At 42.8% G+C, this 26,781-nt stretch overlaps 1 protein-coding gene across 1 annotated transcript in view; it reads left to right on the top strand.

The window, feature by feature from the left end:
• The window catches only part of CDH20 (cadherin 20), a gene marked incomplete at both ends in the record, with an annotated part of 36,487 nt that extends 19,861 nt beyond the window's left edge, over nt 1-16,626 (top strand). The window contains 5 exons of the mRNA XM_082281269.1: nt 2,564-2,700; nt 5,192-5,313; nt 7,225-7,342; nt 14,468-14,719; nt 16,127-16,626. Coding sequence (XP_082137395.1) covers nt 2,564-2,700; nt 5,192-5,313; nt 7,225-7,342; nt 14,468-14,719; nt 16,127-16,626 — 1,129 coding nt within the window. The remainder of the gene's footprint in view (nt 1-2,563; nt 2,701-5,191; nt 5,314-7,224; nt 7,343-14,467; nt 14,720-16,126) is intronic.
• Between the last annotated feature and the right edge of the window lie 10,155 nt (nt 16,627-26,781).

Genomic DNA, 26,781 nt, shown 5'->3' with positions numbered 1-26,781 from the left:
CCCAGCTTCTGAGATGCCTGTGTTCAGGAACAGTCCTGGGAAATACAGGAGGGAGTTGAAACATTGAGTATTAGGAGTTTTTGAAGAAAGTGAAATCCAAATGAGCAATTCTGTGGGCTTCAGCTAGGAGATCTGAGCAGACATAAAGCCTATTCTTCTTAATGGTATTGCACTCTGTGTTGCTGGTCTAATTATTTTTTTTCATCTCTGCTATCTTAATATACCTATCTTTTCTACATTATAAGGTTATCATACTTCTCATGATATTGTCTCAAATTCCTCAGTCAAACTATTACACTGCCTGCATCACAATTTCATTACCCTAAACTTTGCTCCACTCGCATCCTGTTTTGCTGATTACTGTCTAGCATTACCCAAACCCTGTAATACAAACAGCTCTCTGCTATCTGCTTAAAATAGTATGAGAATAATTCTGAGGACTATCAAAGGGTAGAATTGATCATTGTTATTTTTAATTAGGTTTCTCTTCGTTTTTTTCAGAGCTTTGCAATGACTACCCTTGATGAATATAAAGTACAGAATCCATCAACAAAAATAAATTTTAAAAAAAAGTTGTAAATATGCACAGACTCTTTTGTAACTCCGTTCCTTGACAACTTCCTTCCTCTTTTCTCCCCACCTTCCTCCTTTTCCACCACCCTTTCTTCCCTCATTCCTTACCTCCTTTTCCCCCATATTGAGGTAAAGAAACAGATGAAAAAAATAAGAATAAATGCCATTTTTAATGCTATCTAAAATGCAGATACTAAGAATTAGTTCTTGCCTCTCTTGTGGTCTCCTCCATTCATTCCAACTCAGTGCAGTATCAGTCTGGCAATGTTTTAAGCTTGCACTGAATTCACTTTGCACAGGGCAAGGCAAGATAAGAAAGACAATAATACCAGATACATACTTTGTTGCACAAGCTGAAATCCATTTGAAATTTAAAATGTGGTCTGGCTCAAATCCTCATTTTCCCAGCATCCAGTACCTGGCTCCCACACAGTGAAATTCTGATGGTTGGAAATATGCCATGATTGTTGTTAAATGATTCAGGAAGATTATCTAACTAGTACAGTGGAAACAAGTGTGCAGGAGCAGGTACTATTAACAAGAGAACTTAGCTGGAGAATCTAGAAAAAAATCCACCTGTGCCTCTTGACACCGGTGATTAATTCTGCACCACTAATCACAAGGCTATATTCAATTTCAGATACTCATTGGCCTTAAACTGTCAGAGAGAAATTCTTTTTATAGCCCTCATACAAGAATAATTATTATACCAAAATACAGGAACACTCATACTTATTTCCTAAATAAATCAAATGCCTGAAAAATCTCTTTATTTAAGAAGAGATAGAACAGACTGGGAAGGAAAGGGATACAAACCTGCCATCTTCCTCTTTGATTGTTCTGAAAAAGAGTGTAAAAGAATTTCTAAACAACATATCTCAATAGCGGTTTATATCCTGGTTTAATAAGTCCCTACATAAAGATAGGGCTGTCATGCTTGTTCCAGTGAATGCATTCATGCTGAAAGGAGAAAATTCAGAAGAATGAGCTCTGTTCAGTGTCTGGTGTGACCAATCCTTTCCGTTCCCATCCACTCTGATGAAAGAATCAACAAAAAGAACAGTAGTCTGGGCTCTGTTCTAGGTTGTGACTATTACCTAGGCCAATGTGTGGCTTTGGCCAAAGTATCCCTTACCATGCTAACAGCTGGGAAGGCAACTTGCACAAAGTGCCCTTAAGAGGAAGGCGATGCCTATGAAAGGTGCTGAGTATTTTACACACCCTGTGAAATCATCCCTCTGACAGAGTACTGCAGTGACATCTGTCAATCAGCTGCCTCCCTGCCCGGGTTTTCTGGTCTGCAGGCACCACCACAATTCCCCATTCACAGCTGCAAGAAGCTGGTTCCCAGCACAGAACTGACATGACATTGGTCAGGCAGGTTCGGTAATTACGATGAATCAGCCTCACAGAGGGAGCTGTTTTTGTGACTGGATGCTTTGAGAAAGCCATGCATCATCCCCCTTGTGCTGACACAGTGCAACCAGTAGCATGCTCCAGGATGCAGGTGGAGTTTTTGCCCTGAAGGAGGAGAGAATGCAGAAGAACAAGGAAAGGAATGGTTCTTCCTCATCAACCTGGGTGCTCAGAGAATGAGCTGATCTGAAGCCATTTTCATCCTGTCTGAATTTGCCTAGAGACAGGGCATAATTATTTCTCTTTGAAAAAGAAATTATACTCCTCACTGGCAGATTTTCTCTGTAAAGCTGATGTTCCTGTGCTGATCTGTGCCTTACTTTGAGGCTTCTTCCTCTAAACCTTCCTGACTTCCAGCTCCATTCGAGTAGTACTCACTGTTAAATGCCATTAGCCACATGAACTTTTCCAACATGTCACTCTGGACCTATGCAAGTCAAAGGAGCACATAACTAGATTGTGGAAGAATGTGGATCTGCTTTGTACGACACTATCCCCATTGCTGATACTCTGTTGGCTATAACACACAGTTCTCAAAAGGGTTGTGTAATATTTTTCATATGTGCTCTTGCAGATACTCGATTGACAGGAGCAGTGATCCAGGACGGTTCTTTTATGTCGACATTACATCAGGAGCACTGATGACTGCACGACCTCTTGACCGGGAGGACATTTCTTGGCACAATATCACGGTGTTGGCCATGGAGCTGAGTAAGGAGAATGCAGACTGTACATAGATTAAAGAGATACAGTAGACAAAGCAGGCTGAGAGACCTGAATTCAGCAGTTCACATACTGTTATGCACTGAGAGGGAAGCCGTATTAAGTGAATTGCTCTTCTGACATCAACAAGCGAAGTCTGCATGTTATTTAATTTTTTTATGCTCATTTTCGCAGGGGTGGGAGGCATAGGGGATGGCAATTAAATGCAGAGTCCTTCTTTTTCAATTCATTAGCATTCCAGGAATTAAAAACCCTTCCTGATATGTTTCTGGCAGAGTCCTCTCACTTCAGAAGGGCTAGGCAGCTAACGCACAAACTGCAGAGGCTGCACAGCTGCTGCAGCTACCAGTCCTACCTGGAGGATTGAGTGGTGCAGGGACTGGGAGGCAGCAGTGATCCTACACTGCTAGATCACTAGTTGAAATCTGCTCCGGTTCAGCAGCAAGTAAATGACATCGCCATCTGCTTGCTACATGAATCATTTGGGCCAGAGTGCTTTGGGATCTTCGAGTATGCTGAACTCGTTATGCTTTTGGGTTTTACAATGAGCTAAAACTCAGCTCAGGATTCATCTGTGCCGGGTATTTTTCAAGGCTATGAGAACAAGAAGATGCTCATTTCATCGGGTCAATATGAAAAATTTATCTGAGTTTGAAATACTCACAGACGTGAGCTTCATACAGGAGCTTGGGATATATAAGCAAATAAAAGGTTCACCTTGTCCTCACCTGAAATCTCTTTGGTTCACATAGCTTTTGCTCAGGATCTCTGTTCATCTGTGAGGGGCAGCAGCTTTTCGGCAGCTTGGTGCCAATAGCTGAGTCATTCCTCATGTCTCAGAGAGCTTCCTGCACATCCAGGCTACGCCAGAGATATGGGGCACTCTAAGAGGAGCAAAGTTGCAACAAGCTTGCCCAGAATGCAATCTGCCAGCTTGAAAGCAGGGGGAATATGTCACAAGAGGTGGAGTGACACTGCCACATATTTGCAGGCCATTCCACATGATGCCTTTCTGTGCCCTTCTAAGTAGTGAGAGGGGTTCGTGAGACTGTGGGATTTCACTCCCATCTATTTTGACACCACTTTTATTTTCAGCCACCAATAGCTACTGCAATTCCATGAACCTGTAAAAGCTGCCTCTGTAGCAGCACTTGAAGGTGAGAGCAATAGGAAAGCATGTCTTCCTTTGGCTCCCTTTCCACCAATCCTCTGTCAGTTTTGCTCCGAACATGGGCAGCACAATATTTTAATTTAGTGAATAGTTTCAAAAAGGTCATAGCTGTGCACTCCTCCTGAATAAGGCCCATAATGCTAAAGGTTAGATCAATATTACTAAGAGTGTAAATGCAGGTATTCATCTGCCACAGCGATAGGTGTGTTAGCAAGACATGTGTATGCATATGTGGGAAGCTGAAGGATTATATTACAAATTAGGGAGGAATAACATAGTTTGAGCATTATCTCAATGCCACAATGTGACACGTTATGGAATACACTACATTGAACATTTAAGAAAATTCCAGAGTTTGTGAAAACTCTCTGTTGTTTATATGAATATATCATTTCTTACTATAAAGGGAGATATATTTGGAGATAAATGTATAAAGTGCTAAAGCTAAAAAGAAGATGAGAATACTAATTTTAAAGAATTTTCTGGACTTTTGCACCTCTTCTGACCCCTTAATTTTTTTTTCTTTCTGATTAGAGTTTCATTTTATCATTAAATAAGGGGGGAAAAGATGATTTGGGGCAGAAAAGCACTAAGAGAAACAAATTATTCTGTAGCCACTTAGTTTGGAATTTGTCAAGATATGTGAAAAGATGTACGGATTTACTGGCAAAGAAAGCTAATGAACCAGTGGGACAGAAACATCACAAATGATGTCATGAAGAATGTAAAATTTTCATTGCGGTTTTAAGCTTCACTGAAAGCTTTTCTGTACAATTTCATGTGTTATTACATTTTAAACCTCTCAGTACAAGGCATCAAAGACTTGACACTATTTTTGAGTTCAAGGAACATAAATTCTGAGCAAAAGCATATCTAAACTGGAGAATTGCCATTTTTAACAAGTTCTAAATAACAAGTCTATCCTTAAAACAGAACCTTACCAGTTCATGCCACCAGTAGGGAGGCTCAACAAACAGTATTGCCCAGCTGAAGGGCAATGAAAAAAAAATACGGGGCATTGTTTAAAACTTTTGCTGTAGAAATAGTTCATTGGACTGAACCAGGCTGAAGTCTTTTACAGAATTTGTTTGTAAAATACGTGATTAGGTGGGAAGCCAGGCTAGACAGAGAGCCGCATTTGCAGCTTCACTCTGAGTCACACAATACCCAAGTCCACACAGTTCCCGATGGGAAAATGTGATCTAACACAAGCTAGTAGTGGAAAACCTGCTTTACATCTTGAGGAGATTGAGCAGCAGCATCTTCCCCTTCCCATATATTGCCTTTCTTTATACCTTCTTCTTCCAGATAACCCCTCACAGGTGGGCAGCGTCTCCGTGACGGTGAAAGTACTGGACGTGAACGATAACGCACCAGAGTTTGCAAGATTTTATGAAGCTTTTGTTTGTGAAAATGCCAAAGCAGGCCAGGTGAGAAATGCTTGTAACACCAGGGGTTGGAAAGGGGATGCTGTCCTACATGGAGGCAGCATGCCAGGAAGGGTGAGTGCTGGAAAGAGGCTCAGCTGCCCACACGTTTCATCAGAACTCTCATCAGCCGCCATCTGTGCTTCGTTCCAAAGGCAAGCATGTCTCACTGGAAGGAGCATCGTATACAGCACCTCTTGTTTCTTCCACATGTCTTCTCTTCTCCCACAGTAGATTCTAGGCTCACTGCACAATACATTCCATAGCTGAAATGAAGCCTTCCCTTAGGCATGTGCCAGCAGGCAAACACCCAGTGCGTCCTGTTGCAGCATCAAAGAGAGAAGTGTTATGAGAAGTGCCACAGAATCAGCCCAGGCCACGTATGACAGACAAGACTTACTAATAAAAGTTTTAAGAGCCTTAAGCTCTTAAAACTGGACTTATGGGTGCTGGACACAACTTACTACATCAGATTCAAAGGGTTCCCAAGCAGAACATGTTCTGCTGTGAACTGGAGGTGACAGAGAGTCAAAAGCAACACAAGACTTCCTGTTCCACACACTCTAAACTCTTCAAGCAAGCAGCAAAGACTCTTTGCTCCTCTCCCTTCTGAAACCCCATCAAAGCCCTTGAACAAGGTCACCAGTGCCAGAGATGGACGTGAGCTCCCTCTCAGACCCTTGGATCTGCTGCAAGCTCTCCTGCTGATCGTTTGTGGGGAGCCTCCTCTTGCTCCACCACCAGGGTCCACGGTGGGGACTGGTTCCTCCTAATGCAAAGCTGACTAGCAGAGTTTAAACACACAGACACACCTCTCATGATCTGTGAAGGAAAAATTATGCAAGAAATATTACTGTGTGTTTGCTGAAGCTTCTCCCAGCTGTGTGAAGCAGAATGAAACAGCTGCTCACTCCTGGGGTAACTGTCCTTACAACTATCATATATAGGATATTTTCATCCCACCAATTTACAGAGGTTCTTAACAATATAGGCAACAGAAATCATTGCCTAGACCTTTTTTCCTGGTTTTGAAGGGCGGGTGTCCTAAGTAATAAACTTTCTGAGTTCATTATTATTATGAATGCTAATTTGGACTACTTTCTTCAGCAGAGAACGCTAAATTCTATTGCCACATTTTTAAAAGTTCTGAAATCAGTTTTAAGGTGGTGAATAAGACTTTATGGGTCTGACATTTGCCTTTGAATCCCAAAATAACTTTCAAGTTTAAAAATCCGGGTGAAGATTTGTTCCTTGTCCAAAAAGGTGCCAGAATGTTTATTCAGACAGAGCTCATTGTGCTTCGAGCTGTTAGACCTACTTTACAAAGCCCCTATAAGTGAAGTAACAAATCTCTTTCTGGATTTAGCATTGTCTTAGTCCCTTTAGTTTGGTGCTATTTATTGCATATTCAGAGCTTCTGCATGGTTGGCTTTTCTCTCTTTCCACTGACATCTTGGGAGGAATTTTATTGATTTAAAACTAAAAGAGTGGCAAAATAATCAACCTGAAGTCCTTTCCTACCTGCATAATGAAGCTGAAATTAAGTATGGGCTTTCTTACAAGCTCTTTAATGCACAATGAATCTTCTGAAAAACCTGGGCCCCCAAAAGAAAAAAAAGAAATGTGCAACAGAAGATAGGAATACATGAGAGGAAAGCATCTGTTATTTGAAGCAAACTGAATATCTCCTCCTTTGTTTAAAAGTGATGTGCATGACCACAGCAAAATAGGTGACACCTGCAAACTTTTGAGTCTCTTCTTGAGAGAAGATCGTACCTCTGGAAGGCAATTTTTTTCAAATGCTTCAGTTGCTTATATTTACAGATATAAAATACATGTTATCTGTTTGATTGTTGTTTATATTATAAATATTTTGCTTCTCACCTGTTTCTACTTTTCTCTTGTGTTCTGTAGCTGATCCAGACAGTGAGTGCCATCGACAGGGATGACCCACAGGAGGGTCAGCACTTCTACTACAGCCTGGCTCCAGAGGCAGCCAACAACCCCAATTTTACTCTAAGGGACAATCAAGGTAATCAGAGTGGACACAGACAGTTAGGTACTCTAATTTCTAATGCCTGAGTTGGACTTAAGAAGCTGTGACTTACAGTGGGTGATAAGACTGCCGTTTCAAATAATACCAAGTGACACCTGCTCCTTAAAGGCAGTAATAAAATGACATATTACTTAATACACTTGAAGATTACATGATATTTTCATCTCTATAAATATTCTCTAGCAATAGGCCCTTTTTTCTTTTTCAAGGAAATGTGCCAGTGTTTTGTGCAAATTCAGGTCTTTTGGTCAGGCTGCAGGCATCTCGGATTATCGGAGTGGAAATTGCATTCGCTCAAAAGGAGATGCTTAAAGGTAGGATAATAACTGGAACTAGGAGACAAATCTGAAGGGAATCACACTGCTCTTTTTTTTGTACTCTTTATGCTTTCTCCCAGGCATAGAAAAAGGGGGTTTTGTACTGTTCCAGTCTTATCCCCCAAGCACTTTTTTTCCTTCTCCTTGCACATCCTTATTTCCCTAGAGAAAGAGGGAAGTAGGGAGCACTAACAGAGCCTTAGGGGGGTAACTTGGTGTTCAGCAAAAGGTCTGTGTAAGATGACCTAAGTAGAAACTGAAACACCATTGGGAAGACTCATGGCAAATCACTGGCATTCGAACATTGTAATCAGTGGAATTTGATCCTTTTGGGAAAGCTTTGGTGGTTTTGGATCCTGCAGGAATGTCCTGCCATAGCAGGCCTTTGCATGACTGCTGTTGATAGATGATCTCCATGGGCAGACAAAGTCTAAAATCAGGTCTGCACCAGCCTTCATTAGGAGAGAGAGATGACCTTGAGTGACCTGGTGCAGAGCTTTGAAAGATAGTATTGAGGGGCTGGGTTCCAGTAGGAGTTTAGTGTGTAAAGTACCACAAATCAGCAAGCGATTCTAGAATAAACAGGGAGAAAGACTGGCCACCTGCAGCATCCATGGCCAGCCTCCAAGCCTAACCTTGCTCCCACACATGCCTACTTGTCACACTTACTTCCATTAGCCCCTACCTGGGCCTCTCCAGGCATATGAAAGAGCAACACAAAGGCTTATAAAGAAGCCCGTGCCTTCATTAACCAAATATGTCTTAAAACATGCTACTTGCAGTGTCTGGAGCCCTCCTCAACAACACACTAATGCTCTTTCATCCCAAAAGCATTTTGTTCTATAATGTCCCTGAAGCGTCCCCACACAATTTTTTGCATTTTTATCTCCTTCTTTCTCTCATTGTCTCTTTTGTTTTTTAGTATATATTGCCAAAATAAATGAACAAATATAACACAACTATTGCTCAAGCATTTGGCAAACCAAGCTCATTTCATCCTCAAGGCATTGTTCTAAAAAAAGAAACTCACAAAAAATTCCAGCATCAGATGCACTTTTTCTGTCTAAGGCCATACTTGCAATAATTTATAATGACAGCAGTGACTGAATGGCTGTGCCTCCCACTCTCTATAAAACACCAGTTTTCCATATATATATATATATATATACACATACATATATATCACATCACAAGAAGCCTATGGTACTATTAATTACTAATTTGAAATAAAAATGTTAAGTATCAAACCCTTGACTATTTGAATTGTCCACATTTTGGTCACCATAGTATAAGAAGCACATTAAGCTATTAGAGAGTGTCCATGAGGATGGTGAAAGGTTTGAGGAGAAGCCGTACGAGGAGCAGCTGGGGTCACTTGGTCTGCTCAGCCTGGAGGAGACTGAGGGGTGACCTGACTGCAGTCTATAATTTCCTTGTGAGGGGAAGCAGAGTGGCAGGTACTGACCTCTTCTCTCTGGTGACCAGTGACAGGACTCGACACAACAGCATGAAACTGAGTCAGGGGAGGTTCAGGTTGGATACGATGAACAGGTTTTTCACCCAGAGGCTGTTTGAGCACTGGAAAGGTTCCCCAGGGCAGTGGTCACAGCACCAAACCTGTCTCAGTTCAAGAAGCATTTGGGCAAAGCTCTCAGGCACATGATGTGACTCTTGGGGTGTCCTGTACAAGGCCAGGAGTTGGATTCAATGATCCTGATGGGTCCCATGCGACTCAGCATATTCTATGATTCTATGATTGAGGGCTTATTTACTGCCTCAGCAATTTGGAGTGCAGTAGTCATGTCAATAAAAGTAATTTATGCTTGTATTTTCATCTAGGGGCCACTAAGAACTATATAAATCACATAACTTAGGCACAGAGGGGGTAGCTATACTGTTTGTCACAGGGTGGCTAGACAAGAAACAGAACACACTTTGCTAGTCACAGCCTGTGCCCAGACACACGAGACAGGAATGCTTCCCAGGCTCTGGGAAGGCGCTGTTAAGATTAGCAGTTGTGCTGATTACTTGGTGGTCCAATATAGAAGTAAGAGAAACTGCAAGATGTGTAACCTTCTTGGCAACAATTAGAACCTTGATTTATACGGAGCAACAGATAGATCACAGTTTGCATTCTGATGAGCTGTTTTACATAGTATTTTGGCCCGTGTAATTTTAGTCTCTGAGAACTTCTTCACTCCATTCTTTGCATATCTTCAGCAGACAGAGGAATCCTATTGTTCTCCTTTATAGCTGGGGATCTGGGGCAAGGAGAAATTAAGCTACTTACACGCTGGGTTCTCTTTGAGTTCAGTAAAATCAGTGAGAGGTAGACATGTTAAATAGCTTCAATGATCTGGGCACAAATGGCTTCCCAAGCCCTTAAAGGATATATGTGATGAAGCAGGGAATTCAGCTGGAGTCTCCCATCTCTTCCATGTCTGCTGTAGGGCATTGGCAAGCCATCTTCCCCCACTTCTAAGTCCAGATGAGACTATGCTGGGAAAAAGTTAAAAAGAGAGGCTTGCTGTAAGAATGAACAACAAAATAAGATTACTGCATTTTCAGATTAAACTCTGAGCTGATCTGTTGAATCTTAATCACTGCCCTCCATCTTTGGGAACCAGGAACTGTTGAAGAAAGAAGCCTTTTTTAATGGGTGCAGGATCAGGATAGGTCATACCCCCACCAGGCCTGTCACTGGAAGCCTCTGGAAGTCCTCCGCATTGCAATTAAATTTGTCCTAGGAAAATTTTTAGCTATTTCTGCCTTCGCTAAAACTGTGGTCTACTTCATACATGTAAGCATTGAGCTGAAAATCCTCAAGAAAAGGTGTGACTCTTTCCCCAGCCCAGTGGTGTCTGGATTGCCGGCTTCCTTGTGCTCTTTCTCCCACTCCTGGTGAAATATTTCTTTATATTATCCCTAACTCTTCATAATTTTTACAATCAGTTTTTAAAGTCTAACAGAATTTTCAGGCTAATAATCCCCAGTTCTCCTGCAGGAGCATGCAGAAAGAAACCAAACCTTTCTTGTGAGAAGAGCAGTGATTAGCTCTGATCTTAAGGTTGGCACCTACACGGTGTTTAATTCTCCTGACCTCTCCAGAGGGGTGCATCACTTCCAGTGGGGCAGAAACCTACAGGAAGATGGTGCTCTGTGGCTTTTTCTCACAACCACAAGAAGACAGCAGCCTGCATGCCTGTGGGAAGTTCAGTTTTCACACAAATGTGGGACCAGCCATGCTGCAATCTTCGGCATCTCTGCTCAGTGTTGGACCTAAGTGCTGCCATCCAGCCCTCTGCAAGCCAAAGGTGCTATGTTGGAAGCTGTGATGAAAAATATTGTGCATTCTTATCATGCCTGCTTTTATTTTTTTAGCATAATGGGGCTTTCATGTCCTCAACAGCCCTCTTCTCTTGAAGGCTGGGGCTTAGCAGATATCAAATTTGGAAGAAAATTGTGTATTCCAGTTTCTGCCATGCTGCATCACATTCCATCATGTCCTTCGCACTGCAGCAGCACTTCAAATCACATTGGCTTTTGATGAGTCACACAACAAGTTTTGGCACCAATGTATTTCAGTTGCAGAGTAACAGGTAGAACAATTCTTTAGGGATGATTTGGATGCCTGCCTAGTACAAAGCAAAATGAAACAAAAGGCCCAAAAAGTAGTGCTGTGAGTTACAAAGAGAATTTAATCACTGAGAACATTTAAGACCTTGATGACATGTTCAGTGCATCACAGCAGAATGTATATATACATATTTATCTTTCAATATTAGATTATAGAAATGCAGTTTTGGCCTGAAAGAAGAATTATTAAAACCTTTGAGATCTCTCACTAGCTGATTTTGCACAGCTTCTGTCAGGTTCACTGCCTATGACTTCTTTTGCAGGCAAAGTATGACCAGCTCAGAATAATTAAGTCTGTTTTCCCCCCATAAAGAGCAATTTTACATTAAATGAAGGTTTGCTGTCACCTGAATAGAATTTGTGACTTCTATTGTAAATCAGTTTAAAGAAAGTGAATCCTTCACCCAGGAAAGAGAAAAACAACCAAATTACTACAGTTAGGATGACTCAAGTGTTTTCATTGACACAGCATAAATGCAGGCACTTTGCCACTTTCTGCCTTGGGGCTGCTTTTCCTCCTGCTAAAACTGGCCCAGTGATGAAAAGATATGGTATTAATAGCTGGGGAGCACATAGAGAGGGCAGATAAACAGCCCAAGGGAGAGAAAGCACTTGTATGTGCCCCAGGAGAGAGACGGGAAAGGTTTGAGCAGGCAATGGCTCCTGTCCACAGCACTGCCCTTACCCTGGAGCCATGGGAGGCACAGGGTACTGCTCCCTGATGGGTTTTGGGACACATTCCTGAATCATAGAATCATTTCGGTTGGAAAGGACCTCCAAAATCATTGAGTCCATTGGACACTGCCAAGTCCACCACTAAACCATGGCCCTAAGTGCCCCATCTACAGATCTTTTGAATGTCTCCAGGGATGGTGACTCAACCACTTCCCTGGATAGCCTTTTCCAACGCCTGACCACCCAGTCAGTGAAGAAATTTTTCCTAATATCCCAGCCTCCCCTGACAAAACTTGAGGCCATTTCCTCTTGTCCTATTGCTTGTTACTAGGAAGAGACCTATGTATGTCTGTCTGTACCCACTGCACATATTCAGAGCTGCATGGCATATCAAAGGTGAAATCAGTAAACACTGACACATAATCAGTTTTAAGCAACTTTGGGATTTCATCTTGCACCTGGCAGTTTGTCCTCAAAGCTCCAGCTCTTGGGATCACATGATTTATCAAGACACTACAATTTCACTATATATTTGCATGCAGACATGCAGCACATTTCAGAATTTTATGCTTTCAGAGTAAAAGCTTGAAATGTCATTGACGTGCAAGAAAAAAGACCCTGAGATTCTTTTAAAAAACATGTCATAAATTTAAATTAATCTCACAAACTGTGGAACCTGACATCTCAATACTTAGGTGTGCCTGTACTCTCTGATGCCATAAGATTTGCAGCACAGAGTATGTAACTTGGAGCATAGTTTAAGTCTAGGAGACAAGTCTAGTGGGTCTAGCCCGAGTTTGCATGTATTCCATAGTTGGCTGTATATGATGCTCCTGATTTCATTTCTAAAAGCCACCAAATCATTTCTGGTGTCCAGACTACAGTAGATAATACAGCTGAATTTATCTGCATATAACCTGAGTCTCTACACTGAAAAAAAATCACCCAAGATTTAAATTTTAGCAGTGAATGGACAGAGAAATAACAAGGAAATTGAACACTTCTATGTTAATATTTTAGCTTTTTTCACAGCCTACTTGTGATCAGAAGGTTTCTTGCCATTTCCAGGCAGCAGTCCCATGGGAACAGCTGATCAGCATCCTGCATTTTCAAGCATAGCAAATATACATTGGTAACAACCTGGAGATGCAGATGGCCAAACTGTGTGACCTCTTTTTAACCAAGGGAATAGGAAATAAAACTAAGTCGTAAAAGAAACTGCATGAAGATCATCTCCCAGAAAAATACCACAGTATCACTGCACAGAATCAGGGCTTGTAGGTCTGCCAAAGAGAAAAAATAACTGTGTTCCCCATTTGTCTTTGCTGGCCCAAGCCTTGCAGACATGTTTGTAAGAAAGGACAATTTTCATGCAAGTTCCTTTAGATTCCTTGGTGAGCCACAGCACACTGGAGACATTCAGTCTTGCACTTTCTTAAAGTCTCTGAGGCCAAAAGGCTTAAAAGTCAGCACTGACAAAATCAACACCCTTTTCTAATGAGTTTTGCCTTGGCATTGTGAGATGAGAATTGAGAACAACTTCCTGAATCCGCTTTCTTTCTAATTAGGAAACTTGGTGCACATTCTGAGGAATTTGAGGGAGGAGGTAGACAGGAATTCAAATGCCACTGGTAAATTTTGACATTTAAAAAAACATGTTGAAAATGAAGGAAAAAACCCCAAAGGTAGGAATTTCCCTTGAAATGGCCAACAGCAACTGGCTGTTAGGTCACTCTTTTACTATTTTTGTCAGCAGCATCATTTTGATTCCTTTTGATTTAAGTTCTTATAAAAAACAGGCAGTCATACTAAATGAAGCAGAATGGTCAAATCAAAGCAGAATAATTCTGACAATGATGACACGAAGCATTCTGACTTTTTTCAGTGGCAGAAGTACTAATGAAATTGCATGTATTTCACAGAAAAAATGTTTAGTTGTGAATTTTCAACTCGCTGCTGCTTTAGGATAGCAAGCTGGGTTTTTTCTTTTGTCTCTTTGTTGCCTTGAGCAGATGACCATGCCACATATCAAAAACCACAGGGTAGCATAAAGTGTCCACAAGGGTTATATGCCAGCATCTCCAAAATAGTGGCAGTGTCTGAGGTGTAGAAAAACTGCTGAGCACAAGTAAACAGGGACAAGTTGCCTTCAACTGCTCATTTCTGTCTTGCCTTCTGAATGCTCTCTTAGCTAAAACTGAAGACTGTGAGTTTGCTCTGGGCACCTTATATCAGAAGGGGTAAAGGCAACTCCTGCAGTGTGTATGCCTCTCAGGTTTGGAGCTACAGCCTGAGAAGATACTGGAATAGGGGAAGCAGAGGCGAAATGATTAGTGATGAGCTAATTTTTAAAAAAAAAGAAGAGAGAAGAAAAATGAATGTGAGTCTAGGGCTGATTTTTTAACATTCCTTCTCTGCTGAATGTATCTGCTCTGCATATAAGCTGTTCTCTCTGTTTATTTCCTGCCCCTAGACAATACAGCATGGATTTTGACAAGGCGCTCTGGCTTCAGACAACATGAGCAGAACACCTTTTACCTGCCCATCCTGATCAGCGACAACGGGCGCCCGGTGCTGAGCAGCACGGGCACGCTGACGGTGCACGTGTGCAGCTGCGACGAGGAGGGCATGGTGATGTCCTGCAATGCCGAGGCCTACGTCCTCCCTGTCAGCCTAAGCAGAGGGGCACTCATTGCCATCCTCGCCTGCATCTTTGTTCTGCTAGGTAAAGCCCTCACTCACTTCTTCTTGGGAGGGACAGACTTTTTGGTTCTGGCCAGGGGGTTGCTGACCCACCAGAGGTCTAGGACCCAAACACACACACACATCTGTGTATATGTGTATATGTAGACACATGCATACCTAAAGGGCCAAATCAAGGACCTGATGGTGTAGTCAGCTGCATCTGGCTTCAGGCTCTGGACTGTAGGAATGGGGGAAAACTATGGCCTGCAAGTATTTCTGCCAGATGTCCAAAGTGCTAGGGTGTCTGATATGACCATGCTTTCCTGCAAGGGTATGGCAGTGAGAAGTACTGAGAGCTCTGGCTGGGGGCAGGTTAGTTTCTCATCCTGCTCCACAGTAAGCCCAGTTCCATTTCTTGTCTTTTGGAGAGAAATATTCCCACCTCCATCCTTTTTCCTTGAGACACTGCATTTAAACAGTGCCTGCTCTGCAATAAAGGGGCTGAGCGTCTTGTATGAGTTCTGTCTCCACAATTAAACGTCATGCTTTCCTTGCCCAGACGTCCTATGTCCCCTGTTAGCTGTTGCTATCAAAAGAACTTCACTTCCCTTGTTCACTCTCTCAAATCGCGAGATACTAGTTCAAAGCACACATTTCCTGAAATTTCAGGGGACCCAGTTTAAGGAACAGTGTAGTAAGATACAGGAAAAATTCTTTAAAAGTACCTCAGTTCTGGCTCTTCAAAGGAGCCTAGATATCTCAGCTCAAAATTTCAGTATCCAAAATCTTTGCTGAGTTCTAGCTATGGAAGCAGTCACTAAGTGATGGCACATTTTCGACAGCAAAGGGCTCTGGTGCCTCTATGACCACTTCTCCCCATTCTAGCAAGCACGGTGAGGGCAAGGAGCACCAGCACTGCAGCACTGCAAGAGGCTTGCAGATAAACAAAAAATTCCTTGGAACAGACTAAGGGACTAGCTGTGCATTTTGCTGTGTAGGCAGACATATCACTGTAGTGCCTTAGGACCATCCATCTCTGTCACATGTAGTGGCCAGCCCAAGAGGCATCCCCAAAGCAGGCTGCAAAACCCACCCACAGAGCAGAAAACAAAATATCCCCATGGAACTATGCTGCTGCAGATAAACTGTTACTGACCTCTGAGCTGGCTAGCTTAAAAGTGGCAAGCACGATTGGATATACATCTCCTAAGTGTCACCAAGAGTTAAGAATTGAGGTGAGAAAGGGGACAGATTAGCAGGACCTCAAGCTACTAATTTTGACTGGGGAGAGAGATTTCTACACCACTCACCTTGCGAACAACGCAGCTCTTTAAATCCAAGGGGCTAGTTGGGCTCACCCAGGGGAAAGTAGGGCAGAGGAAAGTCCGAAGCCCTGGCAAGATCTGCCTCCTTGCTGACAGTGCCATGTCTTGCTTGGCTCCCACAGTGTTGGTACTCCTCATCCTCTCCATGCGGCGCCAGCGGAAGCAGCCATACATCATCGACGAGGAGGAGAACATCCATGAGAACATCGTCAGGTATGATGATGAGGGTGGCGGGGAGGAGGACACGGAGGCCTTTGACATCGCCGCCATGTGGAACCCACGGGAGGCCCAGCTGGTGGTGAAGAACCGGCAGGACATGCTCCCTGAAATAGAGAGCCTCTCCCGATACGTGCCTCAGGCGTGCGTCATGGACAACAACGTCCACAACTACGTGCTCGCCAAGCTGTACGAAGCTGACATGGACCTGTGGGCGCCTCCCTTCGACTCCCTCCAGACGTACATGTTTGAAGGGAACGGCTCGGTGGCGGAGTCGCTCAGCTCCTTACAGTCCGTGACGACAGACTCAGACCAGAGCTACGACTACCTGACGGACTGGGGGCCGCGCTTCAAGAAGCTGGCCGAGATGTACGGGGCCACAGACAGCAGCGGGGCTCTGTGGTAACAGACGAGGAATGGCAGAGGGCTTTCCATGTGAAACGGTGTCCAGTTCGGTCCATTCTCATCAGATGCTTCCATGGACATGGGTGAGGCCTCATAAAAAAATAGCAATACGGTGCTTGGATGAGAATGGGAAGAAGGGTGCGAATGAAGGTCTCTCTGGATCAGCTTTACTCAGTTAAATTAAGTCACAGTTTTGAAACTATGAGAAACAGAAGGAAGGAAGTTTTTTCCTGGTTTTTACAGCAAAATTGGAGAGCTCCACACCTGGAATATAATGACATTGCTCTCTCTCTCTCTCTTCCTTTCTCTTCCCTTTGTACACGGCAGCTTACTGAGCTCTATACATCAGGGTTCAAAGATCTGTAAACTCCAACCGTAATCTCCAATTTACTGAGAAATTGTCACCACAGAAGAGTTGTTCCCCACTGGTTATTTTTTTTCCCCATTAAAACAGCAAAGAATTGCTTGCTAACAGGAGGGAAAAAAAATCCGCAAAGCAGAAGATTGAAACTGGAATCTCAGAGGGCTCCTTGTAAACTAAACTCCTCCCTCTGTTGCTAACAGAGTTCTTTTTTAATCCTTTAGAAACAAGGCTGAGGTTGGGGTTTTTTCCCACGTGACTGAGGGGAAGAGGCTTTGAATTTCTGCTCTAGTTTAATGGCTGATCTGTGAGTCATTGGCGTTAACACTAATCCATCTCCTATCAAGTTTGTGTAAATTTATTCTTGACTCTTTAAAACCATGACTCTGCTAAACTGCTCAGAACAAAACCAGAAAATCTGCCTCTTTTGCACTGTAGATGTCTCTTCCATGTGCCAAATGTGAAGATTAGATTCTACCAATGAAAGCCAAATAAATTTTAAAATAAGAAAAAGCTATATTTGGTAACTACATGGGTTAGATGGGCTTTCCTAATCTGTGTGAGGTCAATCCAAGGGATGTTTACATACTGTAGATAACCTACTTGAACAAATGCAGTATTATAGACCAATAAATGGATGTAAGAAAATTACATGTATAAGTTTTGTATATTTGTTAATTTTGGTAATAAATATGATGTACTGCATACAGTACAGTACCTTAGCACCTCTTTTAATAAAAGTTAAACAGAAGGGGAAGTCTGATGGCAATTTATTGACTGCTTTGCACACAGCAGTTAGTGCTTATCTGCAGCTTTACGTGGCTTGAGCATCAAGACAAAATGGTTCATCAGCATCATGTCAAGGAGACAAGGCTTCAGTTTGCAGAGTCGAGCAGATTGCCTTCTTCTTTTATCATTGTTCATTTGGACATTGCCCTTAGCAGTGAATCAGCTCAAGTGCAGCCCACCAGAGTAGTTACCTTTCTAATCGAATAATGTTGAAGTCAAAAGAAAGTCTTGCCTGATTTTTTTGAAACATTAAGGCTGGGGCATTGATAGGCTTGGAAACCAGTTACACAGCCCTGACAGAGTCTCATGCCTTCAGAGACATGACAGACTAAGATAAAATATCTATTTATTCTTACTCTGCAGTCAGTTTTGTACCTGGATCTTCTCTTGTTTGCTTGTGTAAATGAGAAGAGCTAGGGAACTTACACTAACACAAGTTTCACGGAGAGTGGCGAAAGGCCTCTAAAAGCAGAACAGTCTGCAATGGAATTTGCAGGTTTATTTCTAGCTAAGGAATCTCTACACCTCAAATTGCCCAGAAAATAGATGTGCACACATAACCACCAAGCTACCACACTTTTACTACGGGCATGCCATGCTCAGTTCCTGTTGCAGATGTGCACAAAACATTTCAGTCTCTCCTTTGCCTAATCTTAGGCTGTACCAATTTAAGACAGGAGCCTTGTTTCCATAGACTCATGCAAAGTCATGCATCCCTGGAGAGCCATGCACCCATCAAGGAAAAAAGTTTTTACTGACTTCTTGTTTGCTCATCTGATGTGATGTAAATCTGTGCATTCACAAATGTAAAATGCCATGGGTTCTGCTTATCACCTGAAAATGCTTTACACCATTACAGAAGGAGCACTGATAATTATTTGATAATGATTCTTGTACTCATACCGTAGCACTCACCCTCACATGTCATATTGATTTTAAAGCACTAGACTAGAACCGCAGCCATCATGATCAAGGAAGTGGTGTAAAGGACACAAAGTTGTTGTTGAGACTCTGAGAGCTTTCTTGCCTCCTGCCACCAACAGATACCACAGAACACAGACAGGAGGACACCTATTCCACGACTTCCCCATCTAAACATTAGTTTTACGTATTTTAAGCAGATGCCTCTTTCTTCTTAAAGCCCCAACTGTTAAGGCTCTGTAACCTTTCCATGCAGTCTTCCACAGCATCAGTATACTCATTGCTGAAAACCTTCCATGGGAAGTGTGAGGCATATATCCCTTGCAGCCATACAAGCCTGCAATGCAGATAGATTACTCTGTCCCTCCACAGAGCTATGATTTGGTATTTTCAGACCATTACTGTCTCTCTCGGTAGTCACAGTCTACAGTAACAAAAAAGTCTCTAGATTGTTCTTCATATCCTGATAACATGATGGTTTAATTCTCCTATTGTAGGTGGAGCGGGAGGATGGGGCATAAAAGTACAGTCCAGCATCATATTGCCTTCAACCTTCTGCATTTACTAAGAGTTTTTCCAGGACAAGCTGCTTCACAGTCTGTTTTGATTCCACAGAAGCCTCCAGGAGTGGTCTCTGCAGGACAGTCTATGCAGCAGCCAGGAGCAGCCTCCCAGGCTGTGTATCCCCCACTGGGGAAAGACCAGCAGCCCTCTTGCTAGGGGCTTGTGTTCATGCCACAGGGGAATTCATAACCCACCTTCCTAAGCTGCATGTCAGTGTTAGGCTCTCTGATTGTCCTCAGGTTTGCCTCAACTTGTGATCACAGTCAATAGCTGCACAGCTTGGTGTTGTGACACTTACCAGATGGTGTTTAGCAGGCACTTGGCAGCCTGGCACTTTTTTTCTGTTTTATGGAACAGGTGACAGTGTTTCTGCAGTCTGTGAAATCCCTATGCCAACAACCAACACTTGCATCTATCACACTGCCACAAACAAAACTGAAGAACCCTCTGGTTTTGCTGATGAGATATAAAAAGGATCCATTTTCAGACACATCAGGGCTCAGCAGGTCCAGGGCAGAAGAGGAGAGAAGACTCCAAGCCCAGAGGAAGTGTGTGGTGCCACAGACTGTCAGTGAAACAAGCACACTGCTCACACAGGTCCTCAGCCTTCTGCTCAAGGGCAAGCCTGGCCGTGTGCATGAACATTTGCAGCACTACATAAAACCTGCTCGTGGCTTACAGACAAGGAGTTCAGCCTGCCATGGTGGAGGGACTGGGCTTTGCCATACCACCAGACACCTCCAAGTGACAGTCTCAGTCCTGCATGGCACTCACACTCTACCCACTGCCCTGGTGTAAGGGCAGAAATGTCAGAGGGCCAGGACAAGGTCCTACATGCCCTCACCAGTGTCCCCAGTCCCCCTGTGCTCCGAGGATGGTCTGAGTGCATGGAGCTTTTACCACTATTCAGTTCAGTTTGTTCTTCTGATGATATTTTTTATCACAGCTGCCAGTTCTTAGCTAAAAACAAAAGGACTTACCATCCAGCAACAGTCCCCTAGTCTGAGCTATGGCTGCAAATCAGTGGTTCAGAGGGAAAAATAACAGAGCTTGCAAGTCATTTTACTAATTTTGGTCATTTAATAATTGAGCATATGGACTAAGCAATCCATCTCAACCCTCTCTCTAACAGAGTTAGACAAAGAGTGATTGATTCCCCCCATCTTGGCTATCTGTATGATGCTATGGCCCCTTGGAGCTGTATCTCTTTCAGTTAATGGCCTGGACTCTTGGGAATTCATACCTGCTGCTCAGCATCTGGCCCTAGGCACGACATTCCCAAGCCCTCTGCTCTACATGTGGTTTTACAGGTGACCATAGGCAAACACTATAGTCTCTGATGTTTTCCTTTCCTTTTCCTATGACCCATCTCTGCCTTGTCTGCATAGATTGCATGACCTGCCACTAGTATTCTGCACTGGTCATCACACCTAGGCTCTGAGTAGCAGTGTTCTTTAAACCAACTGTCAAGGACTCCAGATCTCTTCAGAGCAAAATACAGAACTCAAGAATGCATGAAAAGATATAACATCATTCTCTCTAGAGTAAATTTTCTTGCAACACTGCCTTTCATTTGCTGCTGCATTGCCCATTTATCCAGCTTTATTAAGCCCCTCTTGATTTTGTGATTTGTCCTCCAGCTTTTATTGCTCTTGATCATTTTATGCTGCCATCACATTTGTTGCCTAAATTCCCTTTTAGACCATTCATTACAGCCAACAGTGACACAAATCCTTGGGGGACCCAGAAGCTATATTTTGGTCACCTTGAAATATGATTTATTAGCCCATGCCAGTATTTTTCTTGATGCAATTTTCACATAGCACAAGCTAGAACCTGCTGTCTGAGCACAGCTCCCAGGAACCATAAAACTGGAGGGATGGATATGTCCCAGACATCTGTTCTTCATATGCATCACATCTTACTTGTCCTGGCCATGAGTAAGAGAAAGGAGGCATATAAAGGAGGCACAAGTGATACCTTACAGATTCCAGAAAAGTTCTGACCTGGACAAATTCAAAGTTGAGGAGATTCAGTTGCGTTTGTGCTGCCAGGGTCTTATTACTAAGCTCACCTTGGTTTATGCCAGCTATGTTATGAGTTAGATCAAACCCAGGAGTGAAGGTGGGCTCAATAACAAGTGAGGATATGGCATATGAGGAAGTCCATACTGTTGCGAGCTAGTTACGTTGCTGCTCTCCCTCCTCCTGTGTGTCAGGGTGTGAGACAGCCCAGTTCATCCTGCTCAAGGAATAGCCTTCAGCATATTGTCTCCACACAAAGCTGGTGTAAACAGGCAGTGGGTCTGTCCAAGACATCCTAATTTGTGCCTGCTGAGATGTACAGCATTCAGAAGAGGAGGAGTTGCGTTTCACTCAGTTGTGCCATGTCTCTCTCACGGCGATGCATATGCCATCAGAGAGCCCCAAGATAGACACTGCTGCAAAACAGCTGTATCACCTAAGGGATTCTTTCTCATCCTTAAAGGTCAGTGATTTGCCTCTCATTTGGACTGTAATGCAGTAATAATCTGTATCAGTGCATCCTTTCTAAACAGACAGGAAAATCAGCAGAGAGCAGCAAAAGTGAGGTGGAGTCAGAGCCATGATCCTAGGAAAGCAGTAGAAGCTGGGGAGTCTCACTGTCAAACCAAGACTTTAAGGGCAAATTTTCTGTTTTGCTTTCTTATATCAACCTTCTGAAGACCTTGCCCATGCAAGATATTTTGCCATTGACCTCAGAGATGGAACATTAGGCCACCTGCATCACTGACTGAGCAGAAGCAGCAGTGCAATGCTAATACTGTATTTCCCAAGAGACATTAGAGTAATATGGTGGAGGAGGTAGAGTCACTTCACAATGACTTTAAAAATCATGCCATTTTTAAGAGCTGATGTAGGAGACAGTACACAGTCTGAATATCGCTTTCAGACCTCATTTGTTATTAAGCTCACCATTAGGGAATGGCCCTCTTAGGAAATATGAATTTTCAAATGCACATCTTACTATGTATAGGCTGGTTCCATGATGACTAATCCTATTATTTTTTCCCACAGGACGTGATACTAGAGGCAGAAGTTCTTGCCATGCCACATAAAACCAGTAACAGCAATAATGACAACATCTATCATAATGGGGGTCAGATTTTGCTTCTGCTTTGTGGGAAGGGTGAAGGTTACCAGACTCATAATGGAATTTAGGAAGCTGAATCCCTAGTTAAAGGATTAGTAGCTCCAGATGTTCCAGGAAGTGTTAAAAGCCAGGCTGGATGGAGCTCTGAGGGACCACTCAGAGGTGTCCCTGCCCATGGGAGGGGCGCTGGAATTAGATGATCTATAAGTACCCTTCCAACCCAGGATATTCTGTGATTCTATGATGATTCTGTGATTCCTTCTGCCAAACATGGGTAAATCAGAAGGCAACATGAGCCTCCTCAGCATCACAGTACCATGATGACCGCTGAATAGAAGATTTGGTCTTTTCTACCATATCTAGGAAAAGAAAAATATGGAAAGCTTTTCTTTCAAGCGGTAGTGCTAAACACATGATGGGTTATTTGGCATTATTTCTTCTCTTCTTTGCATAGACTATCCTTGGGGCTTGTCAAAGGGAGATAAGCTGTCCAGCAAAGTCATTTCTTTCTAAAGCTCAACCAAATATTCTGTAAGATCATAGGTATCACAGATGAAAAAAGTAGAAAAAAATGAGGTACAAAGCAATCAAGTGTCTTTTTAATTGTAATACAAACAGAGCCCCAACCTGCATATGACTTATTCCAACCTTAGAGCAGCCTTGTGGTTACAAAAACTCTTGTTTACTTTCACCTTAGAGACATATTCTCAAAAAGAAAACTAACTAGAGTTGAGGTATGTACTTTCAACGGCCTCAATCTTGTACCTACTGACCATGATCTTGCATTTAAGATGTACACTAGAAGGAAGGAAAATGTGCATGTTCTGCCTATACACTATGCTCTTGTCCTGGGATTGCAAAGTATTTTGCAGACTGCTACAGAATAGTCTGAGGTTTTTTACAGACAAATAAATGGGAACACAGAGAAGTTTAAAAAATCATGAAGATTTTAAAATAAATCATTGTAGAAATGGTAACCTGTCCCAAAAGTCTGCTGATCTAAACAGAATTCCTCTTGCAACTTAATAAATTATGCCAATGGCATAGGTGGCAGGTGGGCAATAGAATTTTGAGCTATAGCTCAGGTGCAAAATTATTTTTTACCGATAACATAAATACATCTGTGAGTTAAATGAGAAATATAGTCCCACAACATAAAATTATCTCTGCTACTAATCCAAGGGAATTTCATTTCATGATTTCTGCATATTTGAAACTCTAATTTACGATTCAGCCAACTGTCCAACCACTAAAGAAATCAAAAGTCAATGTTGCATTTACAACTCAAAACAGATGACTAGGATAAAAATGTCTGAAAGCTCTTATTAAATCTTATCATCCAGAGTTAATTGTAAAGTATTTTCCTAGACTGTTAGAGCAGTGAACAAGCACAACATAAATTATGTGTAATTTTGAGTAATTACAGACGATGTTAGCATTTTCAAAACATCACTCACAGTGAGAGTTCCAAACTGACCGATTTATACGATACTGTGCCTCCTTCATCTTCCCTGACAAATATCATCCACCTCATGGTTCTGCTTGATAAATGAACAACACATTCAAAGATACGGTAAACTGCTGGCTTTGCTTAGAACAGGACCTAATTAAACAAGCATTTTCTGTCAGCAATTTCTGATAAGGTATAGTTCCTCACCAGCCCTGACTTCATTTGCAGGTTGGTGCAAGAAAAACCAGTGTCAGTAAAGACAACAGCTCCATCCCCTGGGTAGAGTGCATAAACCACTGCAGCAGCCTCCTCAATAACATGGTGGTGGAGGCAAAAGGAAGACTGAAAACCTTCCCTATGATCCCAGTACTATGTTTTCATATCTGGGCTCACAGAAAGCAAGGCGTCTACCACCAACACTTTGGTGAACAGCCACAATCCTGTGTAAGCCACAGAGGGGCAAATGTGCTTTCCCAGCTCATCACTAACAACCAACACTGAGGGACTATAGGACTTGAGGTGTGGTTTTGACTCTGATGTTGATGCTACATGCAAGTCAGGCAAATTTTCATGGTCTTTCTGTGCTGTGGCTTTCTACTCAGCATACCACAGGGGTAACTGTCTATGGTACCCACTCTTAACTCACATAACAGCATGAAGAGTTTTGGTATTTATCTAAGCAGACTGGTAAGCATTTTAGAGCCCCAGGCACATACTGGATAGGATATAAAGCTGCATATTTCTTTTCAAAAAGCACATACCCTTCTAGCTCTGGGAAAAGAGAAAAGAAGGATGACTCACAAGCAGCAGATGTTGGTAGCATCTCTTAACACATTACTGGAATGCACTCAGAGGTTGTAGGAATGCAGGCTCCCTTAAAGCCTACCTAGAATAGATTTGAACAAAATGCTGTAGCAAGCCAGATCCTACATCATTCCCTTTGTCTCACTTTATCAGCTGTAGTCACAATATTTTGCTTCTTTGTCAGACCTTCTCTCCAAAAACATCCAAGCACACAATAAATATGAATTACTAAAGCAGCACAGCATTCCTGATGTGTACAGTGGCTCTGTTATCAGTAGCCCTGAGTATTACATTGTAATATTATTGCTAAAGAAAATCAGCTGAGTGTCTTGGTGCACCCCAGCAGGATTTGAGACCAATAATAGAGCAGGTCCCATTTTTCCAGCAAAGTATGCAGACCAGATGTAAAAATTAAATGTCTAGGCTCTTTCTATAGATAATAGAGAGAGAGGCTGAATCCTCAGCAAAACATGCACTTTACCTTAGACACCCTTCTCAAGACAGGAAGATTTCACCCTCGAAAGGAGTGTTTATCTCTTCCCAGGCCATTATCTGCTGGCCACACAGGAGGTGTCCCCATGGGCCAGAGGTGCCCAAGGGACTGCTGAGGCTTCAAACTGAAAGAGTAGGTCTAGATCAGATATTCAGAAGAAATTCTTTACTGTGACGGCACTGAGGCACTGGAACTGGTTGTCCAGAGAAGATGTGGATCCCCCATCCCTGGAAGTATTCCAGGCCAGGTTGGGTGGGCTTTGAGCAACCTGGTCTAGTGAAGGGTGTCCCTGTCCACACCAAGGGGTGTTGGAACTAGGTGATCTTAATAGTCCCTTCCAACCCAACCATTCTGTGATTTTATGATCCTGACATTTATGATCCTGCACAACTCCAAAGAGGATGAAGAGAAGTTTCATTAAGACAACAGTGCAAGACCCTCTAGTGAAGAATAACATCTCAGAGGAACCCAGTTTTCTCTGTTGGGTACCTGTAGTGCTGCACATGCTGCTTCACAAGGTTCACAAGGGTGTACAACCCAGCAGGCACGTCCACTGCTGGTGGACACACCTGGTGTCAGCACCAACTACTACCCCCTGACCCACTGCTCAAGCTGACAAGTGGCAAAAATAAGCTGGCCAACCCCTCTTTTAACTGAGAGACTTTTGTACTGAGGACCAGATGCAAGAACATGGCACTGGTTTCATGCATAGTGTGATAAAAACTTTCTTTAGACCTGTAGCAAATTGTTTGTTCTGTCAGTATCAGATCCCTGCCCACAACAGAGAGATAATGGTTTTCTCCACCTTAGCTACTCTGCATGTAAGGCCAGGGGAGCCCCTCTCAGTTTGTGTCCGGATAATGGGTACTGCAATGTATCAGAATGATAACAAGAAAAACTGTGCTATTTAACTACTTTTGCTGTTGCATCCTCCCTGCCAGCCTCTGCCTGCAGCTCATTGTCCTGTCTCTGCAAGTAACTACCGTGATAGCATCTAAAAGCAAAACACAGCTGTAGAGAAACATCCGATCAGTTTGCAGCCATTAAACAAACAGAATGCCTGCTCTTTCCTTTTGTTTAAAATATCTTTACTTGGGACCAAGTCCTCTCTATCACTGCCTTTGTGCTTCAGTGCACACCTTAGGTTTTCAAACCTGACTTGGTTTTGGCTGAAAAGTTTCACTGAGAGAGCCTGGAGCCAGCATCTCCACCCACACTATTTTCTCTCACTAATCAATACATTATAAAAGCTGGAGCGTCTCCCTTTGCTGAAAATGTGGCAAGGGATGAGGAGCCACGCTATGGTCAGGCTCTAATGCAACTTCTTGCAAGCCAACTGCACCATTGCACGTGCCAGCCTCCTGCTTCCCCTCAACCCTTTCAACTTCCCTGATTCTCCATGTAGCTGATAAAGTCTAGTCCAATCCTACAACAGCTCCAGTGGCACCACTCAGAAAACAAGAAAAGCTTTGCCTGCTCTGTAACAGGTATTTGGGGTTGGCACACTGCAGCAGTGTTTTGAGGAGCCTGGGAATGTTTTTAAGGTGTTTGGATGAGCTGAGTTTATAATAACTGAAGTCTTTTGTGGCTATAAGGTCCTGCCTCCTCATTTGTTTGTTTTAACTGTGTTCAGGATTTTCCT

The sequence above is a fragment of the Coloeus monedula genome, assembly GCF_965178545.1.
Source record: "Coloeus monedula genome assembly, chromosome: 1".
In the NCBI taxonomy this organism is placed as follows: Eukaryota; Metazoa; Chordata; class Aves; order Passeriformes; family Corvidae; genus Coloeus; species Coloeus monedula.
This window is presented reverse-complemented; position numbering and strand designations above follow the sequence as displayed.